General features: G+C 45.4%; 1 protein-coding gene and 1 pseudogene across 4 annotated transcripts in view; one reads left to right on the top strand and one right to left on the bottom strand.

Annotated features, from left to right (window-relative positions):
- Nucleotides 1-24,227, top strand: part of ACSS1 (acyl-CoA synthetase short chain family member 1) — a 58,790-nt gene that overhangs the window by 33,770 nt on the left and 793 nt on the right. For all 4 annotated transcript variants that reach the window (XM_026016408.2, XM_072727392.1, XM_026016409.2 and 1 more), the window contains 10 exons: nt 387-562; nt 956-1,108; nt 4,263-4,410; nt 5,681-5,818; nt 10,857-10,949; nt 12,142-12,254; nt 12,652-12,778; nt 13,511-13,638; nt 13,746-13,809; nt 16,531-16,649. In XM_026016408.2, the coding sequence (XP_025872193.1) occupies nt 387-562; nt 956-1,108; nt 4,263-4,410; nt 5,681-5,818; nt 10,857-10,949; nt 12,142-12,254; nt 12,652-12,778; nt 13,511-13,638; nt 13,746-13,809; nt 16,531-16,649 (1,259 nt within the window). The remainder of the gene's footprint in view (nt 1-386; nt 563-955; nt 1,109-4,262; nt 4,411-5,680; nt 5,819-10,856; nt 10,950-12,141; nt 12,255-12,651; nt 12,779-13,510; nt 13,639-13,745; nt 13,810-16,530; nt 16,650-24,227) is intronic.
- Nucleotides 19,353-24,074, bottom strand: LOC112933249 (small ribosomal subunit protein eS25-like; annotated as a pseudogene).

Below are 24,227 nucleotides of genomic sequence, written 5' to 3'. Positions count from 1 at the left end.
CCAGTTTGCGTCTGTACTCAGTTCCCTGCTCAGGTCCTCACCGTCAGTTAGCTGTGGGAGCTTGGGCCTCCCCAGCCTTGTCCTGGGCCTGGCCAAGCCTTGCCTGGTCATTGCAGAGCAGGTGTGGACCTGCAGGGCCTTCTGCTAAAAGCGAGGGTGGGGGCTTGTCACTCCTGGTACCCCCTGGGGGTGTGGCCTCTGTTTTCTGGACACTGAAGCTTCTTGACCCTGCACAGGGCTGGGGCACATGGGACATGTTGGGGCTTGGTCTCAGCATCTTGGTGATGCTCTGCCACCACGGTGGCTGTGGCCGAGGACGGTGTGACGGCCTCTCCTCTGGGAAAATGCCCAGGGGAGATGTCAGCATACCTGTTTGTCTCCATTAGCCAAGTGCAAGGTGGTCATCACCTTCAACCAAGGACTCCGGGGAGGGCGCGTGGTGGAGCTGAAGAAGATCGTGGATGAAGCCGTGAAGCACTGCCCGACCGTCCAGCATGTCCTGGTGGCTCACAGGACGGACAACAAGGTCCACATGGGGCATCTGGATATCCCTCTCGAGGAGGTGGGTTTGCCTCACTTTGTACAGTTGGAGGAGGAGAGGTTATTATTGGATTAACTGGGTCTGAGTTTTGTCAGACTGTGGTCCTCAACCTGGGTCCTCTAGAGGCGCTCAGGGTTCCCTAGTGGTAACTGATGGACTTACATCGTGGTTGGGAAGATGGAACTCAAATACCACAAACATACTGAGACACTTAATATAACAGAAATGATCAGATCCTTCCTTTTATTTTGTGCTCTCTGCATCTGGAGTTGAACTAGGGTAGGGTAGAGAAGGTGAACTAAACCCAGTCTGCCAGGTCCTGTAGCGGCCAGGTAAGAGGGGTTCTCAGAAAGGGTAAATGGGGGCAGAGGGTAACTGCCTTGGATGGGGCCGTTTATGTCTTCCCCCTTACAGGAGATGGCCAAGGAGGATCCTGTGTGTGCCCCAGAGAGCATGGGCAGTGAGGACATGCTTTTCTTGCTGTACACTTCAGGGAGCACTGGGACGCCCAAGGGACTCGTCCACACCCAGGCGGGCTACCTGCTGTATGCTGCCCTAACACACAAGGTATGCTCCTTGGTGTGTTGGGGTGACAGGTGCTGTGCCTCTTGTGCAGGGCTCTGAGTAGGGAGCCAGAGGCTGGGTGAGGCTAGAACTCCTATTATGACCTGGTGCCCGTCTGTGTGAGGGGCTAATGCATCTCCTAATGCTGTGAGTTGTGGCACTGACACAGTAAGTTGGTGTGGGGACTGAGTTTCTATGCTTATCTAGGTTTCTGGTCTGTAGCTCACTGCTGGCCTTTAGCCCCTCGGCACCGGTATCTCCTCTGAAGGACCTGAGCCCTTCCCCAGGTTGGATGCACAACCTGGTACAGCTGCATTGTGACACATCAGGGCCCAGGACCTTAGGCCTTCCTGGCCCCCTTCCTCCATGAAAAATGTTACAATTATAATTTACAACTCAATTGTGTAGAGATGGATAGGTTGCTTTTACATGTTAAAATGCTTACTGCCACTTAAAAGATCTTTTTTTCCTCTCTTGGTATTAAAAAAAAAGAAAGTAAAACAGTTTGGTACACCCCCACAGGTAATGTAGGGTTTGCTCATTAGGGCCACATTTTAAAAGTAAAATTAGAAAAATATTTATTTTTCTAAGGAAACTTAAGTTCAGTATACGGAAAATAGTGGACTACCCTCTAGAGCCTATAAAGCAGATGGTATGGCATATTTTTATTCTAATAAATGCATTTAAAAATCAGCACTTATTTGAATGTGGGGGAATTGTGGGCGGTTGTGGTTTAATTGGCATCTCTGGTCACTTGGGGAATAGTTTCACTTCCCAGGTAAGATTTGGTTTTAAGATAGAGTTTATGGACCTGACTGTCACAAAGAGCAAAACTCTGCTCTAGCTGGTGCCAGCAGCAAAGGGAACTGACTGGCCAGGTAACCAGCCATCCCAGGTTTATCCAGGAGGGGCTCAGACATTGGTCCTGGGTGGTGCTGTCTTTCCTGCCTTGGCCTCCTTCCTCTGTGCTGACCACATCCCTCCCCAGCGGCTAGAGAGCCTCACAATCCCAGCAAAATCACTGGCCTGGTTGCAGTCCAGGGCCCCATTCTGACGCAGTCACTGTGGCTGGGGGTGGAGGTGGTGCTGATTGACCGGGCATGGTCACATAGGAGGTGAGCTCATGAATGAGTGTGGCAAGCAGCAGGTGCTGGGAGGCACGTAGGCATGCACACTACACATGACATAGTCTGAGTGGCGATGCTCCCATTCCACTGGCCAAGCCACTCATACCCAGGACGAAAAATGTTGAAAGTGAGCCAGAAAGACATATGGTATAGATTCAAGCTGAACAGACAAGGTATTACCTGAACCCAAATCCATATTATAGCAGTTATCTTCTCACTGGATGACCTTGAGCATGCCACAGAACCTTTCTTGACCTCAGTGTTCTCTGGAAAACCCCATCCTTCCTCAGCTCTTGGTGGCAGTGTTGCAAAGATTGACACATCAAGTGAAAATACCTTGGGAAATATAACTACTGAGACCAAATACCAAGAACTTCAACAGAGTAGACCAAAATTTTCCCACTGGTTTACAATGAAGTTAACGTTAGGGAAGCTAAGCTATAATAGGGTTAGAGATTAGTTTTTGTATTGTCAAAGGGTTACCAGGACCCAGTCTACATGAGCAAAAGAAGTCAGGGTATAGGTGTCTTTTGAATTTCTCATTGCAATAAGAGATTTTTTTTTTGAAGCATGAGGAATAGAAACTTTCAGCCTTCTGTAATGCACACATGTAGAGGACATTAGGATTGTGGGTTCTTCAGGGAGAAGGACAGTGGGCTCTGAAAGGATGACGGATGTGAGCAGAGTTTGGAGATGTGCAGAGGGTCAGGGCACTGGCTGCCTGCTGGGCCCTTTGGAGACTGGCTGGCCCCAGGCACTTGCTCCCCTTTCTAGAACTGCGGGGAGAGAAGTCTCTAGCCCCATGAAAGAGTTGGCAATTTGGGTTCAAGATGGACTGAAAATCCTTTCAGTCCCAGAATGCTGTGGAGCTTTGGGTATCGGTGACCCAATTCTCCAGTCAGTGAAAGCACAGTCCTCCCTGAAAGAATCCTCCCTCCTCCGTGGGACACACCTGCACCGGGCCCTGGCTGTCTCAAGATCACTGTGCTGTATGGGGACTTCGGAGAATCTCAGGGTTCATCTTCGTAGCAAGAAACTGGGCCACTCATCCAGAGATTTAAAAGATTTTTTTATTGCAAAATAGAACAATACAGAATAGAAACCAGAAAACCATCCAAATCAAATGTGTGGCTTAATGAATTATTAGAAGGCAAACCCCACTTCAGTCATAGAAGCCCTTCCCTGCCTGTCTGACCACACCCCCTGCCCATATCCTGACTTTGATAGCGTCACTGTCCCGGGTTTCTGCACTTCTAGCTTTGTTGCCCAACATATATCCCCTGATATTGTAGCTTACTCTTGCCCACTGATGGTTTTTTGAGAAGTCTTTTAAGCCTTTTTTAACCTGTTGGTCCTCCTCCTCCATCCCTTCCATTTCCTTAAACTTTTTTGTGGCACCCGGCGGTTTGTCCCTCTATCCTCTGTGTTTCTTGCATAGGGCATTTGGATCCAGGGGCGGGTGGGGCTCAGGTTGGACTTTGTGATAAGAATGCAGGAGATATATATATATGGCTCTCAGAAGCTGATGCTGCTTGAAGCGTTTCTTGGTCTTTTTGGCTTTCTTCTTTTGCAATTTTTAAGGGATCTGAAAAGATTGTGGTATAACTTAATGCAGAAAGCTGCCCTTACTTTAGACATACAACGAGATGAGGTTTTACCAGTGGTACACATGTGGCCACCACCTGCATCAGGATGTGGTGTATCTCCAGCTCCTGGAGGCACTGGCAGGGCCCTGGCAGGCAGTCCCTGAGCAGGGCTGGTACAAGCACGACCTCCAGCTTACAAATCCACTTTGCTTGGCAGGGGCTCATGCGGTATACACCTGGGGTCTGGCTTCTTTCACTGTGGTCTGTGAGAGAGTGCTGTGTGTAGCAGTAACTCTGTCTTGTCACTGCTGTGGCTACATGGAACCCTGGAAGTGCACTTATTCTTTCTGCTCTTGGTGGCCTTAGGAGCAGCTGTGTTTTGCATTTACAGACATGTGGGGACGTGGAGTGACATGCTCCTGATGGCCTCTCCTGTTTCTGCAGCTTGTGTTTGACTACCGGCCAGGTGACGTCTTTGGCTGTGTGGCTGACATTGGCTGGATCACAGGACACAGCTATGTGGTGTACGGACCTCTGTGCAATGGAGCAACCAGCGTCCTTTTTGAGAGCACCCCGGTTTACCCCGATGCTGGTGAGGACTGGGGACCCATAGAGGGTCTCCAGGAGGGAGCTTAAGGAAGGAGGAGATGTTCACAGGAGGGTGGAGTAGAGGCCCTTACTCTGGTCTGGCTATGGTCCTATTGGTCCTGTGGCATAGCTGCTGAGCCTTGCCCTACCACGTGGCCTGGGACCAGGGGCAATGTCTGCACTGAGATTAGATGAGCAATAGATGGCAGTCTGATTTGTCACTGGAAGGCATCTCAGGACAACCCACTCCAGCATTCCTGTCCTTCTAGCAAACTGGGTGCCTTGGGCCATCCCTTTAGAACTGTTCCTCTCATGTCTCTGGCCACCTGATCAGATCCAGCCCTTTTTAAACACCCAGGCCAGCTGCCAACCTCCTGTTATCCCAGACTGAGGGGACTTTCTCCAGCTCTGCTGCCTGTGCCTTCAGGGCCATCTGTCAGAGAATGTTGCCTGTGGCCTGGAGCAACCTCTATGAGTTGAGATCACTTTGAGGACCCACATCTCACCTTGGCATCTTCCTCCAAGACAGCACAAAACCCTAAATGTTTGCTGTAATGCAGTCAAATGGTGGCGGCCCTGCCAGGAGGCTCTTGCCAGGCATTCCACAGCTTGAACAGTGATGTGTGTGCAACTTCTTTGACACCTCCCCTATGCCTCTCCAGCCTCCTGATGGGCTAGATGCACTCTAGGAAGAATGTATGATCTCATGTACGTCACTTCCACCCCTCAAAGCTCAGTTCATTCTGTGTGTAAGAGCCACGGTAGCAAGTTGTGGGGGTTTGTGGGAAACCAGGAGTTTGTGTGTATGCTGGACAATTGCCCTGTGCCCCAGGGCTCACTCAGTGGCAGCTGCCACTGTTCCAGGGGAAGCATTATTATAAATCACCCCCTTAGAGATCATTTAAGTGTGACTGAACACAAGTTCTATGTTAGTGCTACACGGGTTATTTTAAAAATTCACAGTGATATCCCTTTGAACTGATCCTTGCTATATCTTCTGGGATACACCATGTGAATACAAGTGCCTAGAGCCAGGTGAAGGCTGTTTCCAAATGTGCCAGCCTTCCAAATGTGGGGTGTGCTGGGAAATGGTTGCCACAGGGAACTCCCTCTCAGAGGGCTCCGTTCCCATCCCATTGATGGGTATTGGGGTTCCATTTCTGTGAACACAGGTGTTTGCATGTATCCAGTGCCCAGTAACTGTTGACTGATACCTAAATAAGTTAGATAATGTCCGGTGGGCTCAAACTGACTGAACTTGGGCCCTTCTGTAGGTCGATACTGGGAGATGGTGCAGAGGTTAAAGATCAATCAGTTCTACGGGGCCCCGACGGCTGTCCGGCTGTTGTTGAAATACGGCGACTCCTGGGTGAAGAAGTATGACCGCTCTTCCCTGAGGACCCTGGGGTCAGGTGAGTGGCCTGCCATGCTGCAGGAGAGGGTGCGTGCCATGTGGCAGAGTCAGTGCAGGCTTGTAGATGGCTTTGATCGTGACAGCTGTGTGGCTGTGTCTGTGGTGAATTCAAACAGTGCCAGACTGCATAGGAAGCAGATGTCCCTGCCCGTAAGAAGCTTCCTGGAGGCCCCAGCTGATAATAGTCTGGGGCACAACATTCTGGATGTTTCTGTGCCTGAATTCTGTGCTTCATCTTTATTATGAAAATCTGGTAAAGTGGCCCCAGTCTTCGTTAGTGGCTGCCTAGGATTGCAGCGTGGGAATTGAGCATGGTTCACAAAGGTGTTTCCCTATGCCTGGTGCCGACTGGTCCCAAGGACTGTAGTAAACACCATTCTGTGTTTGTGTGCTGTTCTGGCTGTAGATATTTCTAAGGCAGAGGGTTGTGAGACCAAAAATTGTCTCCACTTATGATTTTGATAGATGTCGCCAAATCATACAAAGGCATTTTGGAAAGGTGATGTAGGGTTAGTTCAGATGATATGGGCGGGGTGGAAGGTACCCATGCCTTTTCTCTCTCTTTTTTCCTGATTCATTTCATTTCTGCCCCTACACATGTTGTCAGTAGGGAAAACAAAGGTGGGGAAGCCCTCTGTGCTCCTTGGATGAATACTTGGATCTGTTTGGTGGTTTTTCACAAAGGAAGCATGTGGGGCAGGTGCTACCAGGGATGTGTCTTGCTGCCAAATGGAGCCATGAGGAAGGGAGCTCAGGTCCACATGTACATGTCACTCCTCAGTGACGTTCGTGTGCGGCGCTATAACAGGTCTTAGTGCTCTGGTTCACTCTCTTCCCTTGCCTGCAGTGCCTTGCTGCCCCTCCCCACTTCTGAGGACTCCATCCTTCTTCAGGGCCCTTCTCTGTGCACCTTCTCCACTGGAGTTCCCTGGCTGCTCTGGACCTCAGGCTCTCTGCTCTCAGACATATCTATATGCTCTTCTGGGATATCTGTTCTCATGCTGACTGTTTCACTGGGTGGTGGGCTCTCCAAGTCCCAGCCATCTGTGTCCTCAGCACCCCAGTGTGGGGCAGTGAGGGTCAGTGAGGGTTGGCTGCTCACCTTGAAGCTGAGTGGCAGGCCCATGAGCAGGAGGCCTAGGTGGTGCACTGAGGGCTCGACACCCAGATGCTGGCATTTCCAGGGCAGATGCTACCCAGCAGTGCTGCCTCCTGCCCAGGATGGCCTGTATCCTTGCCTGGGAGACATGTTTTCAGGTGCCTAGCTCCCCTGTCCTCAGGGTCTGCCTTCTGGTTAGGGTCACCTGGTATCCGGATGACCAAGTACTTTTGAATTTTCCAGGTGGGGTCAGCAGAGTTTGGGGCCCCTTTCTAGATGGTGAGTCTGAGATGCATCTCTTGGCACATTTAATCTGTGGAGGGTGAAGCCTGCATGTCCTGAAGGGAGCCATGTGGATGGAGAAGACCTTCCCTCCATACCATAGGGGCTGTGATGTGCCCCTGCACTCTGGGCCAGGCAAAGCTTGGGGACGGAGGGCAAGTAGAGAGCCACAGAAATTCAGATCCTCCAGATGCCATCTGCAGGCCACCTGAATGGGCCCAGGAGTTAGGTCAGGATAGGGGTTAAGGGAGGTTTGGTTTTCCAGCTGCACTCACGAGAATCGGCTACTAAGGAAGACTTTCACAAGGACCCCAATGATAAGGCATGTGCTCGGAGTGCTTCAGAAGGAGGTGCCCAGCAGCTGCATTAGAGTGGGGGTGCATGTCCTATCTGAAGCTGTCCCAGCCAGGCATCCCCTCTGCCAGCCAGGACATACGTAACCAGATCCACTTGTTCTCTTAGAGCAGGTGTGGCACAGCTTGCCACCAGGGAGCACACCTAGAGCCCTCCCTGGACTCTGTATTTTGTTGGTCTTGGAGGCACATTCCTGCCAAATAATCAGCCCCAACTGCAGAGTCCTACAGGGCTTTTCCTGGGGCCTGGCTATCAAGAAGCAGTGCTGACAGGCAGGTAAACAGCCCCTGGCATCTCCTTGCATGGGGGAAACGGAGGAGACCATGAACCAATAAGCTTAGTGCCTTGGCCAGGGCCAGTGTGGTGCTGGTCTCTCACTACGCTTCCACAGCTTGAGCTATCTCCAGGTGGCCGGATTAGTCCTCACAGCACACCAGGATGTGGGAGCATTGACTTCATTTAATCCTACTAGCCGCAGAATCCAACTTACTACTCAGGACTTTAGCCCCAAGATTTGTGTTAAGATTTATTTTTTAACTTTTTAATTTCATAAGCAACACACAGCTATCCTCTTGTTAGGAAGAAAATTGGAACATGGTCATGAAAGCTGATGTCCCCTGTGAGTGCTGCTCCAGGTGACCCTGCTTGCACCTTCTGAGGCCTTCTGCACAGTTACGTTCCTGGGACAGATACAGCGTGGCTCCAAGATGTCTTTAATTGTGAACATGATCACACTGTGCTATCATCCAAGTGTTTATTTGACCTCAGCAGCATGTAGTTTTCCATATAGCTCTGCTCTGTGGTTTGAGAACTTAATTTTATCCTCGAGTGGTGGTTGCCGTGGGTGTGGTCTGGTAGTGTTGACTATGTGGTTAGAGATCCGGGCTGTTGGAAGTTTTCAGCTTATCTCATGGCTTCTTCTTACCTCCTTGTGGGCGTGGGTGTGGGTGAGTGCAGGGGTAGTGCACACAACACCCAGTGTCCATGTGACCAGCATGGGAGGCCCCCACCAGGTCAGGCCTCCTCTAGTTGCTGCCTCGTGGGTGGTCCTAAGCAAGAGGCAACCGGCATGAGAGTATTTCACTGTTTAAGCAGCAGTATGTCTAAGCTGGCAAGTTCTGGCTGAGTGCCAGCCTTGTATGGCTGTTCCGTTAGGGTAGTAGTTTAGCCATTGGGGTTGCTATAACAAAATACCACTGACTGGGTGGCTTTTTTTTTTTTTTTTTTGATTTAAATTTATTTTTTATTGGTGTTCAATTTGCCGACATATAGAATAACACCCAGTGCTCATCCCGTCAAGTGTCCCCCTCAGTGCCCGTCACCCAGTCACCCACCCCCCCGCCCACCTCCCCTTCCAGCACCCCTAGTTCGTTTCCCAGAGTTAGGAGTCTCTCATATTCTGTCCCCCTTTCTGATATTTCCCACTCATTTTTTCTCCTTTCCCCTTTATTCCCTTTCACTATTTTTTTATATTCCCCAAATGAATGAGACCATATAATGTTTGTCCTCCTCCGATTGACTTATTTCACTCAACATGATACCCTCCAGTTCCATCCACGTTGAAGCAAATGGTGCATATTTGTCATTTCTAATGGCTGAGTAATATTCCATTGTATACATAGACCACATCTTCTTTATCCATTCATATTTCGACTGGGTGGCTTATAAACAACAGGAACTTCTTTCTCACAGTTGTGGAGGCCTGGAAGTCCCAAGGTCAAGGTGCCAGCATGGTTGCTTTCTGGTGAGGGCCCCCTTCCTGGGTTCACAGATGCCTTCTCTCTGTGTCCTCACATGGTTGAAGGGAGGAGGGAGCTTGGTGTGGTCTGTTTTATAAGAGCACTAATCCCATTCCTCAGGGCTTCATGACCTCCCAAAGGCCTTACCTCCTAATACTATCATCTTTGGGGGTTAGGATTTCAACGTATGAAATCTTAGGGGACACAGATGTTGAGGTCATGGTAGGTAGACACTGAGAAATTGGGGGGGTAGTCATAGGGTACAAGTGCGTGTGTGTGTGTGTGTGTGTGTACATATATATGTATACATGTAACAGTTGTTACCTATACATATGGTTGACCTTTGAACAACATGGGTTTGAATTGTGTGGCCTATTTACACATGGATTTTTTTCAATAAATGCAGTGTAGGACTATAAATGTGTTTTATTATTTTCTTAATATTTTCTTATCTTTAGCTTACTTTATTGTAAGAATACAGTATGTAACACATACAACATATAAAATACAGGGTAAGTGGCTATGGTATTGGTGAGGCTTCTGGTCAACAGTAGGTGATTAGTAGTTTAGAGGGGTCAAAGTTATACTCAGAATTTTGACTACATGGGACGCTGGTGCCTCTAACCCCTGTGTGGTCCAACCATTGACTGTGTACATGTATATAAAATTACCCAGATCAAGCTGTAGAAATTTCCAGACCCCAGAAGGTCAGTCACCCCCAGTCACAACCACTGTTTGACCACTGTCAGCATAGATTGATTTACTTGTTCTTGAACTTTGTACACATGGGCTCATGTGGTATGTGCCACTCTTGTGCCTATAGGGGCATGACTGTCAGGTCAGCCCTGTGTGTTTGCAGTGGTTTGTGTGTTCTTGTGCTGTATATCACATGAATATACCAGTTTATTTCTCCATTCCCCTCTTGATGGCAGTTTTTAACTGCTGTGATCATCTCTGTATGTGAGCACATACGTATTCTTTTCTGTAGTTTTTTTTTTTTTTAGTATTTTATTTATTTATTCATGAGAGACACAGAGACACAGGCTCCATGCAGAGAGCCTGATGCGGGACTCGATCCCGGGACTCCAGGATCATGCCCTGGGCCAAATGCAGGTGCTAAACTGCTGAGCCACCCAGGGATCCCCCTTTTCTGTAGGTTTTTAACCAGGAGGGATGCTTTTAATAATAGGATAAATGTAGATTTAGCTTTAGTAGATTCAACCACAGTTTTCTAAGGAGTTGTATCAAGTGTATGCACTTCTTAATATCAAGAGAAACATCCAGTTGCTCCCCAATTGCATATCAAATTATACTCCTGTAGTTTATGTGATAGTTTCTCCTACATTCTTGCCAACTTTTTAATTTTTGACCTGATGGTGAAAATATCTTGCAGTTTGTTTTTGTTGGCAGCTGTAAATGTGATGAATCTCACTGCCTTTTTAGTTTCCTTTTATGTCCTTTAGGGAAGTTACAGAGCTGTTTTCCCTATAAAAACCTATCCTTTTTGGTTTCAGATTTATTGAGATCTATTATATTGTTTTTCCTTTTGTGTGTGATTTCAGTTGGAGAACCAATCAACTTCGAGGCTTGGGAGTGGCTCCACAAAGTGGTGGGGGACGGCAGATGCACGCTGGTGGACACCTGGTGGCAGACAGGTGAGAATCCCTGAGGAGAAGGGGTTCGGGCATGACTTTGGAACCTGGTGCCAGGCTTGCTTGCTGTGCAGACAGCACATGAGGACCTGTGGCTGAGCCTGAGTTTTGGAGGGTCGAGTGTGAGTGAGGCTCTGTGATTGCTATCCAACACCACTAATGCCTCAGCCCCATGCATATGTGGTGGTTGGAAAACCCAGTGTCTGGAAAGAGAGTCAGAGCCTGGCTGCTGGCTTGTAGCTGTAAGACTCAAGGATGTGTAATGATTTCTCTGAGCCTTGGGTTCCTCATTTGTGAAATGGGGATGCTCCACTACAGCATAGAAAGTATAGAAAGAGGTGATACAAGTGCTGTATATTGTCCAAGGCCTGAAAGGTAGTAGGTGATTAGCTAAATGTTCTTTTTCCCTGTAGGGGCCACATGCCCAACACAAGTATGTCTGATGCAAATGGGCCCTACTGTAAAGGACCAGACTCTAAATTTAGATTTTAGTGAGAAAGGCCATTTTCTTTTTCCTGTGCCATTTGTTTTGCTTTGCCCCCTCTCCTCTGGGATATCTGACTTATTAGGATGTTCAGGGCAATAGACCACCACTGATGTAATAAATGTAGCCAACTGGGATCTTGTTCTTCAAGAAGTCATAAAGTCAGGTTGCAAATAGCTCTGTCCTCCATTTGGGAAGGCCCAGGATGGAGACTCTACAAGTGAGTCTTGTGAGGCATTTCCATACAGGCTGATAGAGGGAAGTGCCAAAGAAATACTTGAGAACAATTGTGGGTATTGCTTTACATAGTTTGTGTATGTGTGTGTGTGTGTGTGTATGTGTGCGCGTGCACGCGCCCAGAAGCAACTCATTTCCTGTCTTCCTATGCAAGTAGGTGGGCTCTGTCCTTTGCTGCAGAGCCAAGGATGAGGGGAGGCAGCACCTGCCTCTGTGGAGTACTGCAGCTCCTAGGACTGGCTCCTCTGCCGTGGGCCTGCATCTTGTTTCTGCAGATGAAAGGACCAGAACCTAAGTCTGGTCTTGCCTCAGAAAGATATCTTTATGTCACTGGGGGCCAAACAGGGACAAATATCCACCTCCCACCCTGAAAGAGCACTTGTGTGTCTTCCATGGACCCTTTGATGGCATGGTCTAGATTAACATCTCTAGCCCTTAGGCCCAGCCTGCATTTCTTCCCCATTCTCCCTGCAGAAACGGGTGGCATCTGCATTGCACCACGGCCCTCAGAAGAAGGGGCAGAGATCCTCCCTGGCATGGCGATGAGGCCTTTTTTTGGCATTGTCCCAGTGCTCATGGACGAGAAGGTAAGGGCCTTGCAGAGGCATGCCCTTCCTGCACACGTGCCCTGGAGAGCTCCTGGCACTGTCTGTCCTCCTGGCCTCCTCTGCCCGCTGACTCACATCACACGTGCCTGGCTGTGGTAGGGGGCAGAAGGTGGAGCATTCACTGCAGCATCTCCTCAGGGACACATAGTTGAAATCACTGCATGAGGTGAGCCCAGGGTCCTCTTGGAAGCCCTCACAGGCTGGTTCCTTGCAGTGGAGAAAGGCAGTTCCTTTGGAGGCATGCTTGTCATTTTTCACATTTCTGTTTTTCATGTATTTCTTTGATGCTTCCCTCTGTCATTTCTCAGAACATTGGTTCTTTGCTTCTCAAGCAGAATCTGTGCGTTCTCTCACACATGTGTCTTTGGGTCTATAGGGAAAGGTCGTGGAGGGTGGTAACATCTCCGGGGCTCTGTGCCTGTCCCAGGCCTGGCCAGGCATGGCCAGGACCATCTATGGAGACCACCAGAGATTCATGGAGGCCTACTTCAAGCCTTACCCAGGTGAGCCAGATAAAGTGGATTGCATTTGCATACACTGGGAATCATAGGCACAGAAAATGTTTTTAAGGTCACAATGAGTGAGTGTAGTGTAGCAACACTATGGAGTTAGAGTCCTGCTTCCTCTCCCTCCCTGACCCTCCTGGTCTCTGGAATGAGAAGAGTCCCTGGGGTGTAAGTGGGGTTGGATGCAGAGCCTGAAGTGCCTGGCCCTTGGTCTGCATGTCTTAGGTTACTAGGAAAGAAGAGTGAAGAAATCACTCTGGAACACTGGCATGATGGCTGACTGCGAATTTTTTTCTGGCTTTTTATCTCTTTCCTGGTTTGCTTTATGTCATTGGGTTAGATTATATACACAGTTTGCCTATTGGAACCCATTCTTTTTATTCTTAAGCTTGTGAATGAGAGTCACTTTTGGGGATGCTTTGGTGCGCTCCTTGTATATCATCTACTCCCCAGATGTTTGCAGTTGTGATGTCAGAATTCTGCTGATTTGGAGCCACTGCCCTTTCCCTAGCACACAGCCAGATGGCACAGTCTAGAGAAGCGTTTCCCTGAGGGGTTGACAGGAGGGCAGGCAGGCAGGCAGGAAGTCCGCAGAGCTGGGGCTTCGGAGCTTTCTTCTGTTGAGCATGGCCCTGGTGTGTGTCCTGCTGTGTCCCTCCTGGACGGATAGGGGCCCTGCCGGGTCCTGGTTCAGAGGTTTTGGTGCTGAATTCCTCTGCTGTGGTGCAGGCCACTACTTCACTGGTGATGGGGCATACCGGACAGAGGACGGCTACTACCAGATCACAGGGCGGATGGATGACGTCATCAACATCAGTGGCCACAGGCTGGGGACCGCAGAGATCGAGGATGCGATGGTGAGCAGCTGGGCCTCCTTTGCTTGGGTACGTCCACGACGCCTTGTATCTCCTTGCGTGCTGACTTAGGTGGTTCATTTGCATGTTTTGTTTTGTGTTCTGCACAGGCTAACCACCCTGCTGTGCCAGAGACCGCTGTCATTGGCTACCCGCATGACATCAAAGGAGAGGGTGAGTGCCCACAAAAGGTGTTCTTCATTCCTGGTCTCATGCACACTGTGGCACTTTGTAAAAGGAATGGACCTGGGTGTGGGTGGTAGGGGTTTTTATGGGTCAAGCTGTTGCTTTTTTCTGTCCCATGTAGAGATTTTGGGTAAGGAGACTCGATAGCTTGTATGTTTGATGGGGGTCAGATTTCTGCAATGTCCTAGCTCTGATGTCTTTTAAGGACACACATCCACAAGCAGCCAGGACCTATTTGGCCCCTGCTGAGCTTAGGCATTTCCTCCTCTGTCCACATTTGTGTGGCAGCCCAGTTATGGAGGGTTCACACGAAACACCCTGTCCTGCTCACAGCGTCTAGCAGATAGGAGTGCCTCGGAGTGGGCCCTCTGGTCGCTCTGGGATTACTTTTGTAGGAATTTGTGTGTATGTTTTTTTTTAAAAGACTTTATTTATTCATGAGAGACAGAGAGAGAGGCAGAGACACAGGCAGAGGGAGAAGCAGGCTCCATGCAGGGAGCCCGACATGGGACTCTATCCTGGGACCCCGGGATCATGCCCTAAGCCAAAGGCAGACGCTCAACTGCTGAGCCACCCAGGTGTCCCATGTTTTTGTAGGAATTTGACCTGTGGTTTCCACTGAAGGCTGACAGGCCAGGGGAATGCTGATTGATAATCAGAATAATCTTTTTTAAAAAAAATATTTTATTTATTCATGAGAGACAAAGAGGGAGAGGAAGAGACACAGACAGAGGGAGAAGCAGGCTCCCTGTGGGGAGCCTGATGCAGGACTTGATCCTAGGACCCCAGGATCACAACCTGAGCCAAAGGCAGAAGCTCAACTGCTGAGCTCACCCAGGTGTCCCTCAGGAGTCTTTATTGGAAGACACATGTTGCTCCAAGGCCTGCCAGTTTCTAAGCGGGTGGGTCTGGGAAGGGGCAGGGTCACCTGAGTATTGTAGTGCCCAGTGCAGTGTGGTCACACTCACTTGGCCTATGCGACTTGGACACTCACTGACTCTATACTGAACTGCTGGGAAGACTGTCCTTCACTGCCTGGCCAAGCAGCCTGGGATTGGGTGCTTGCCCTCTTAGTGTCAGGACATCCTGTTTCAGTGTCCTCCAATGTCATCTGCCTTCCTGCCACAATGTGTGCCATGGTTCCGGTATTTACTCAAACACTTAATCCAGATTGACCCATTGTAAAATTTAACATTTATTTATTTATTTATTTATTTATTTATTTATTTAACATTTATTTTTAAACACTTTTGAAAAGGCATTTTCAGTTGCTGTGAGAAGCATGTGTCGTCCATGAGGCTGTTGCCCCTTCCTTGGCAGGAGACTGGAAAATGCATGAGAGCAGTTAGGGATAGGAAGGGGACAGAGATGGGAACAGGTCCTCTTGTGTGACACTCAGAAGCCTTGGTTCACCTTGCACCCCCATTAGCAGAAACTGCAGCCGAAGTAACTCTGGGATTAGTAGGCCTTTTAGTACCTATCAGATTGCTGGGAAGAATGTGTGCATCATGGGTATGATGAAAGACGTTTCTGATTTCTAACAACTTTGAGCCTCTATTCGTTGGTAATACATGAACAACAGCAAAAGCTGTTTGGTACCTGTTTGTTCCCATTTCCTGTGTTTGCACTTGGACTGAGGGGGAGCCCCTGGGTCTTGTCTGATTACAACCCAAACTTGGTGAGCAAAAGTCCTGCCTCATAGAGCTTACATGCTGGAGGGTCAGGGGGTAGAGGGAGAGACAGACAATAAGCAATAAACACAAGTAATGAGGAAACTACGTAGTGGGTTAGGCAGCATGTGCCATGGGGAGAAGTAATGAAGATGGGGTGGGATGGAGGAAGTATACCCAGGCTGCACATACATAGGAGCTTCGTGTATGAGGGGTACTGCAGGCCATGAGGGAAGACAGACTGACCATGGTGGTGCTGGGATCACTCATGTGGGGAGACAACAGAATTGGATCTCTATGTCCCACATTTGCAAGGTGATACCAGGTGGATTGAAAAGGAATGTAGATACCTGTGGGAACCACTGTTAATCCTTTCTGGAACATGGTGGGATACTGACAAACAAAATTTAATGTTTATGCTAAAATAATTGATTGGCCAGCACTGCCCAACAGAACTTCCTGCCAAGATGGAGCTTGCTCTTCATCTGTGCTGTCCAGGACAGTAGCCACAAGCTACAGCTGGCTTATGTGATCAAAGAACTACATTTTAACCTTAATTTCATTTACATTTAAAGAGCTACTGTGGCTAGTGCCCACCATGTTGGACACATACCCACAAAATTAGTTGCCATGCGCTATGTTTCCACGTACCATGTCACAGGACTGGATAGTACATCTCCTGTCAGCCCACATTATGGGCTAATTCACAGATACAGGGATAGCAGGAGAGGTTGAGTCATGCCTCCAAGGTGACGTTCCCATGCAGTCAACACCAGAGCCAAAAGGAGTTCTTATCTACATGTGGGCTTCACTGGGATGTTCAGAGAGCTGTTAGAATGGTTTCCATTTACAGAAAAGAATGACTTTCCACTTTGAATGAAACAAATTCATCTTTAGGGCTGCAACTAGAAGTGGCAACTGCTGCAAGTTGCCAACATATGATTTAAAGATCCTTAAGATTTTTTATAACTGTCTACAATGCTCTGCTTTGGGAGATGGTTCGGTGTGGAACACACCCTGAAAGTTTGATTCCTTTCAGGTGCATTTGCCTTCATCGTGTTGAAGGACAACACAGGTGACACAGATGCAGTGGTGAAGGAGCTCAAGTCAGCAGTGGCCACCAAGATTGCCAAGTATGCCGTGCCCGATCAGATTCTGGTGAGTGGCACCTGCTCCTAGGTGTGATGGCGCTGCTTGTTATAAGCCGCCTCCTCTATTTCCCACAATTAACAAACAATAGTGATCCCTTCCGTCAGCAGCAAAATGGATATTAGCTATTAGGTTTCCTGGGATGTAGGTGGGGATAGTGAGCTGCTGTATCCTCAGATGGGAGGAGGGGGTGGCCAGAAGGCCTCACAGCAAACATTTGCACAACTCACCTGTTAAGAGGATCATGCTGGACAGGATTAGGTGCTCCCTTTGGCATGTGGAGGCCAGTTATAGGAGCAGGGCTAGGTAGTGAAGAAAATTAGAGACTTTATTTACTTTTTAAAAAGTTTTTATTAAAATCCAGTTGAGATACCATGTAATATTAGTTTTAGGTGTACAATATAGTGATTCAACACTTCCATACATCACCTGGTGTCTGGTGTTCATCATAACCAGTGCACTCCTTCATCTCTATCATCTATTTCATCTACCCACCCCCCCACCCCTCTGCACCTCCCTTCTGATAATCAGCAGTTTGTTTTCTATAATTAAGAGTCTGTTTCTTGGTTTATCTCTTTTTTCCCCCCTTTGCTCATGTATTGTTTCTTAAATTCAACATGAGTGAAATCATATGGTTTTTGTCTTTCTGATTTGTTTAGCATAATATTGTCTAGCTCCATGCATGTTGTTGCCAGTGGTAAGATTTCATTCTTTTTTATGGCTGGGTAATACTCCATTGGATATATATATACCACATCTTCTTTATCCATTCATCAGTTGATGGACATGTGGGCTGCTTCCATATTTGGCTATTGTAGATAATGCTGTTCTAAATATCAGGGTGCATGTACTCCTTTGAATTAGTGTTTTTGGCTTCTTTGGGTAAATACCTAGTAGTGTGACTGCTACATTGTAGGGTAGCTCTATTTTTAACTTTTGAGGAACCTCCACAGTTTTCTGGAGAGGCTGTACCAGTTTGCATTCCCACCAACAGTATAAGAGGGTTCCCCTTTCTCCATATCCTCACCGACATCTGTTGCTTCCTGTGTTCTTGAGTTTGGCCATTCTGACAGGTTTGAGGTGATACCTCATTGTAATTTTGATTTGTATTTCCCTGATGATGAGTGATGTCGAGCATCTTTTCATGTGTCTGTTGACCATCAATCAGTACTGTCTTCTTTGCAAAAATGTCTATTCATGTCTTCTGCCCATTTAATTGGATTGTTTTTTGGGTGTTGAGTTTAATAAGCTCTTTATAGATTTTGGATACTAGCCCTTTATCAATTCATCTGCAAATACCTTCTCCCATTCTGTAGGTTGCCTTTTAGTTTTGTTGTTTCCTCCACGGTGCAGAAGCTTTTAAGTCCCAATAGTTTATTTTTGCTTTTGTTTCCCTTGCCTTAGGAGACCTATTTAGACAGAAGTTCTATGGCTGATGTCAAAGAGGCTACTGTCTGTGTTCTCTTCTTGTATTTTTATAGTTTCAGGTCTCCAATTTAGGTTTTTAATCCATTTTAATTTATTTTTGTGTCTGGTGTAAGGAAGTGGTACGGTTTCATTCTTTTGCATGTTGCTGTCCAGTTTTCCCAACACTATTTGTTGTAGAAATGGTCTTTTTCCCACTGGATATTTGTCCAAGATTGCTTTGTCAAAGACTAACTGACCATATGGTTGGGAGTTCACTTTGAAGTTGTTGATTCTGTTCCATTGATCTGTGTGTCTATTTTTGTGCCAGTGCCTTACTGTTTTGATCACTACAGCTTTGTAATATAGCTTCAAGTCCAGAACTGTGATGCTTCCAGCTCTGCTTTTCTTTTTGAAGGTTTCTTTAGTTATTGGGGTCTTTTGTGGTTTCATACAAATTTTAGAATTATTTGTTCTAGTTCTTGTGAAAAATGTTGGTATTTTGGTAGAAATTGCATTAAATGTGTGTAGTTGCTTTGGGTAGTACAGACATTTGAACAATATTTGTTCTTTCAATCCATGAGCATAGAAGGTCATTCCATTTGTGTGTCATGTTCAGTTTCTTTCATCAGTGTTTTATAGTTTTCATAGTACAGATCTTTTACTTCTTTGGTTAGGTTTATAACTAGATATCTTACTGTTTTTAGTGCAATTGTAAATATGATTGATTGCTTGATTTCTCTTTCTGATGCTTAATTATTGGTGTATAGAAATGTCTATATTGATTTTATATCCTGCAACTTTACTGAATTTATGTATCAGTTTTAGCAGCTTTTTGTTGGAGTCTTTTGGGTTTTATATAGAGTATCATGTAAGCTGCAAATAGTGAACATTTTACTTCTTGCTGATTTGGATATCTTTTATTTCTTTTTATTTCTGATTGCTATGGCTAGGACTTGCAGTACTGTGTTAAATAACACTGGTCAGAGTGGACATCCCTGTCTTGTTCTTGACTGTAGAGGAAAAACTCTCAGTTCCCCCCCATTGAGAATGATACTAGCTGTGGGTTTTTTGTAAGTGGCCTTTATAATACTGAGGTATGTTCCCACTAAACCTACTTTGTTGAGGGTTTTTATCATGAATGTACTGTACTTTATCAGATACTTTTTCTCCACCTGTTGAAATCATTTGGTTTTCATCCTTTATTAATATGGTGTATAAAAAAATATGGTGTATCACGTTGACTGACTTGCAAATATTGAACCACTCTTGCAACCCAGGAATAAATTCCACTTGAACTTGGTGAACAATTTTTTAAAATGTATTTTATTGACAATTTTTGCATCCAAGATCATCAGGGATATTGACCTTTAGTTCTCTTTTTTAGTGGAATCTTTTTTTTTTTTAAAGATTTTATTTATTTATTCATGAGAGGCACACCCAGAGAGAGGCAGAGACTCAGGCAGAAGTAGTAGCAGGCTCCATGCAGGGAGCCTGATGTGGGATTCGATCCTGGGACCCCAGGATCACACCCTGGGCTGAAGGCAGGTGCTCAACTGCTGAGCCACCCAGGTGTCCCATCTTTTTGGGTTTAATAGTTTTATTTTCCAAAATATACAGTTGGTGGGATCTGTTCATGTCTCTTTACCAGCAGCTGGGGTATCTGCACCCTTGGTGTTTCTGGTGTAAATTCCTTGAGCTCTGTACTTTGTAGCCAGTTTTTAATGAGTCCTTTACTAAGAAGCTTTTGAAGGACTGCCCTGGCCAGGGAACCTCAAATCTTGAGTCTCTCAGAGACAATAGCTAGAGTTAATAAGCTATAGTTGGGGACTTCCTTACAGAGATTGTCATATGTCTTATTTTCAAACAATACCAGGTTATTGAGCTTGTTCTGAACTTTGCCTTTGGACTACTACTTCATTTTGGCCTTACTTCCAGATTTGTTCACTGGGTCTTTCGTCTTTTTTGGCTGACTTTCCACCATCTTTTTTCTTGTTGTTGTCCTTTGGTATCAGGGTAATGCTAACCTCATAGGATTTGGAAGTTTTCCTTCCTTTTCTATTTTTTGGAATAATTTGAGAATAGCACTAATTCTTTAAATGTTTGGTAACATTCGCCTGTGAAGCCATCTGGGCCTGGACTTTTGTTTGTTGAGAGGTTTTTGATTACTGATTGAATTTCTTTGCTGGTTATCAGTCTGTTCAAATTTTTTTTCTACTGTATCAGTTTTGGTAACATATGTTTTTAGGAATTTATCCAATTTTCTAGTTGTCCAATTCGTTTGCATATTAGTTTTTCATGATATTCTTATAATGTTGTTTGTATTTCTGTGGTGTTGGTTATTATTTATCCTTATTTGTGATTTTATTTATTTGGGTCCTTTTTTTTTAGGCTGGCTAGAGGTTTATTGATTTTATTAATTTTTTCCAAAAGCCAGCTCCTGGTTTCATTGACCTGTTCTAGTATTTTTTTAGTTTCTATATCATTTGTGTTCTAACCTTTATTATTTTCTTCCTTTTGCTGGTTTTAGGCTTCATTTGTTCTTTTTCTAGCTTCTTTGGGTTTAAGGTTAGGTGGTTTATTTGAGACTTTTACTGTTTCTTAAGGTAGGCCTATATTGTTAGATACTTATTTCTTAGGACTGCCTTTGCTGTATCCCAAAGGTTTTGGACTGTTCATGTTTTTGTTTTCATTTGTTCCCCATGGTTTTTAAAAAATTTATTCTTTGATTTCCTAGTTGACACATTCGTTGTTTCATAGTGTTGTTTAACCTCCATGTATTTGTGATTTTTCCAAAAATTTTTTTGCGATTGATCTCTAGTTTTATACTGCTGTAAAAAAATGTACGTGGTATGATTTCAGTTTTTTGTACTTGTTGAGGCTTGTTTTGTGACCTAATTTGTGATCTATTCTGGAGAATGTTCCATGTGCACTTGAAAGAATGTGTATTCTGCTGTTTTAGGATGGAATGTTCTGAATATATTTGTTAAGTCCCTCTGGTTCAGTGTCATTCAAAGCCATTGTTTTCTTATTGATTTTGTTTAGATGACCTGTACATTGGTGTAAGTGGGATGTTAAAGTCACCCACTATTATTGGATTTTTATCAATTAGGTTATGTTTATTACTAATTTTTAAAAATATATTTGGGTGCTCCCATGTTGTGGGCATAAATATTTATAATTGTTCTATCTTCTTGTTGGATACTCCCCTCTGTGATTATAGTGTCCTTCTTTGTCACTTGTCACAGTCTTTGTTTTAAAATCTATTTTGTCCAAATAAGTATTGCTACTCCAGCTTTTTTTTGACATCCATTTGCATGATAGATGTTTCTCTGCACCCTCACTTTCAGTCTGCAGGTGTCTTTAGGTCTAAAGTGAGTCTCTTGTTGGCAGTATATAGGTGGGTCTTGTTTATCCATTCTGATACCATATGGCATTTGATCAGAGTGTTTAGTTGTTTAAATTTGGGGTAATTATTATTTTTTAAAGATTTTATTTGAGTGAGAGCACGTGCATAAGTAGGGGAGAGGAGCAGAGCCAGAAGAGGGAGAAGCAGACTCTCCTCCCTGAGCAGAGAGCCCAAAGTGGGGCTGGATCCCAGGACCCTGAGATCATGACCTAAGCCAAAGTCAGATGCTTAACTGACTGAGCCACCTGGTGCCCCAATTCAGAGTAATTATTGATAGATATATATTTATTGATAGATATATATTTTATTACTTGTTTTGTCATTTATCTGGAGATTTTCTGATTCTTTGATTTTTGTCATGTTTGGTCTCACCTTTGCACTTAAGGAGTCCCTTTTAAAGTTAAAAATAGAGCTACCTTACAACCCAGCAATTGCACTACTAGATATTTATCCAAAGGATACAAACAGTGATTTGAAGGGGAAAATACACCCCAACTCTTTATAGCAGCCATGTCCACAATAGCCAAAATATGGAAAGAGCCCAGAAGTCCACTGACAGATGGATAAAGATGTGGTATATATACACAATGAGATATTACTCAGCCATCAAAAAGAATGAAATCTTGCCATTTGCAATGATGTGGATGGAACTGGAGGGTATTAGGCTAAGAAATAAGTCAGAGAAAGACATTGATTTCACTCATGTGGAATTTAAGAAACAAAACAGATGAACTTAGGGGAAGGGAAGGAAAAATAAGATGAAGATAGGGAGGCAAACCATAAGAAACACTGAACCCAAGGAAACAAACTGAGGGTTGCTGGAGGGGATGTTGATGGGGGGGAAGGGGTAGTAACTGGGTGATGGGCATTAAAGAAAGCACTTGATATATAATGAGCACTGGGTGTTATATGCAACTAAATTCTATCCTGGTAAACCAATAATACAGTATATGTTAACTAAATTGAATTTAAATAATTAAAAGAAAAAAAGAGTCCCTTTTAATATTTCTTGCGTGGCTGGTTTAGTGTTCACAAACTCCTTTAGTTTTTGTCTGGTAAACTATCTCTTTTTCTGTTCAGAATGACAGCCTTGCTGGACAGAGTATACTTGGCTGCAGATTGTTCCCATTCAGCAGTATGAACATATCATGCCACTTTCTTCTGGCTTGCCAAGTTTCTATGGAGTAATCTCCAGCGAGCCTTATGGCTCTTCCCTTGTAAATGACTTTTTTTCTTGATGCTCTTAAGATTTTTCTCTACCACTATATTTTGCAGGTTTAATTATAGCATGTTAGTGCTGGCCTGTTTTTGTTGAATTTGTTGGGAGTTCTCTGTGCCTCCTGATCTGGATGTTTGTTTCCTTCTCTAGATTAGGGAAGTTTTTTGCTATTATTTCTTCAAACAAATTTTCTGCCCCCTTTTTTCTCTCTTCTTCTGGGACTCCTATAATACAAATGTTATTACTTTTGTTGGTGTCACTGAGTTCCTGAAGTCTGTTCTCGTTTCTTAATTTTTTCTTTTGTTCAGCTTATTTTCCACTATTTTGTCTTCTAGGTCACTGATTTGGTTACTTTGCTTCTTCCAGTCTGCTGTTAATTGTATCATGCCTTTCCAATCTTGTGTATTGCATTCTTCATCTAGGATTCTTTTTTAACTCTTTTATCTCTGTGGTAAAGTTCTCATTGAAGTCTTCTATTCTTTCTCAAATCTAGTGAGTATCCTTATGATTGTCTCTTTAAAAATCTACATCACACATTACTTATATCTGTTTCATTTAGATTTCTGGCTGTGGCCTTATCTTATTTCATTTGGGATAAATTCTTCCATCCTCTCATTTGTGTAAGTCTCTATCTTCTAAAAATTAGAGATTTTAACTAGAGAAACATGTGGAAAGTGCCAGCTTTCCCCAGCCTGTGTGGTTTCTGAACACATCTCCTGATGTCAGTGCAGGGGATACTGCCAGACCCCTATCTGAGGGAATCTGTGTTGGAGTTGGGTCTGGGGAAGAATGGGGCCACCTTTCTAGCCCCATTAGGTTTCCATTCCTCTTTGTTAACACTTCCCCACAGCCTTCCTTGGTTCAGAGGTGGCCCTCTGAGGTGGGAGCAGCCTCAGCCTTACCTGGTGTGATACAAAGTCAAGCTGTTGGCCTGGACCAGAGTTTCAGGGAGACTTGAGCTCCCCTAGGTGAACCAACCCTTTCAAAGGATGAGTAACTGTTCAATAAGCCCCAAACACAGCTCTTAGCATATTGCTCTGGACATAAAAGGGGCTGTGGTTGTATGAAAATGTTAAATGTAAACTGTTCAAATGCTGAACAAGACGTTTTTCTCTAAAGTAGCTCTTATCTCTTATGTCAGCAAAAAGCAGTGTTGGTCCAGGCCCGTAGGCGGAGACAAGTTGCCATGGCCTGTGTTTGGTTCTGTTGCTACCTGGGAGCCCTCAGCAATGTAGCAAATGGAAGACAGAGGTATCGGCAGTGAGGTAACCACGGTATGGGCAGACCCTGCCTGAATGAGGGCTTCAGCAAAATCTGACATATGGTTGATTCTGACCTTCAGGTAGATTTCAGTTTATGTCCAGATTGTGGGAAGATAAAACCAGAAATCACGGACCCCCATGATCTCTGGGGTGAGTCCGGCACCTCAGTCATTCATTCCTGAGTCCTTAGTGAGGGTGTCATCCCCTGGGCAGAGCCCTTCTTATGCCAACGCACTTGGATGCTGCAGGGAGTCTGGGCACCACCCAAACTTGAATGGTGCACCCCTTCCTTT

Source organism: Vulpes vulpes, chromosome 11 (assembly GCF_048418805.1).
Source record: "Vulpes vulpes isolate BD-2025 chromosome 11, VulVul3, whole genome shotgun sequence".
NCBI lineage: Eukaryota > Metazoa > Chordata > Mammalia > Carnivora > Canidae > Vulpes > Vulpes vulpes.
The sequence above is the reverse complement of the archived record's forward strand: the minus strand, read 5'-3'. Positions and strand labels throughout refer to the sequence as shown.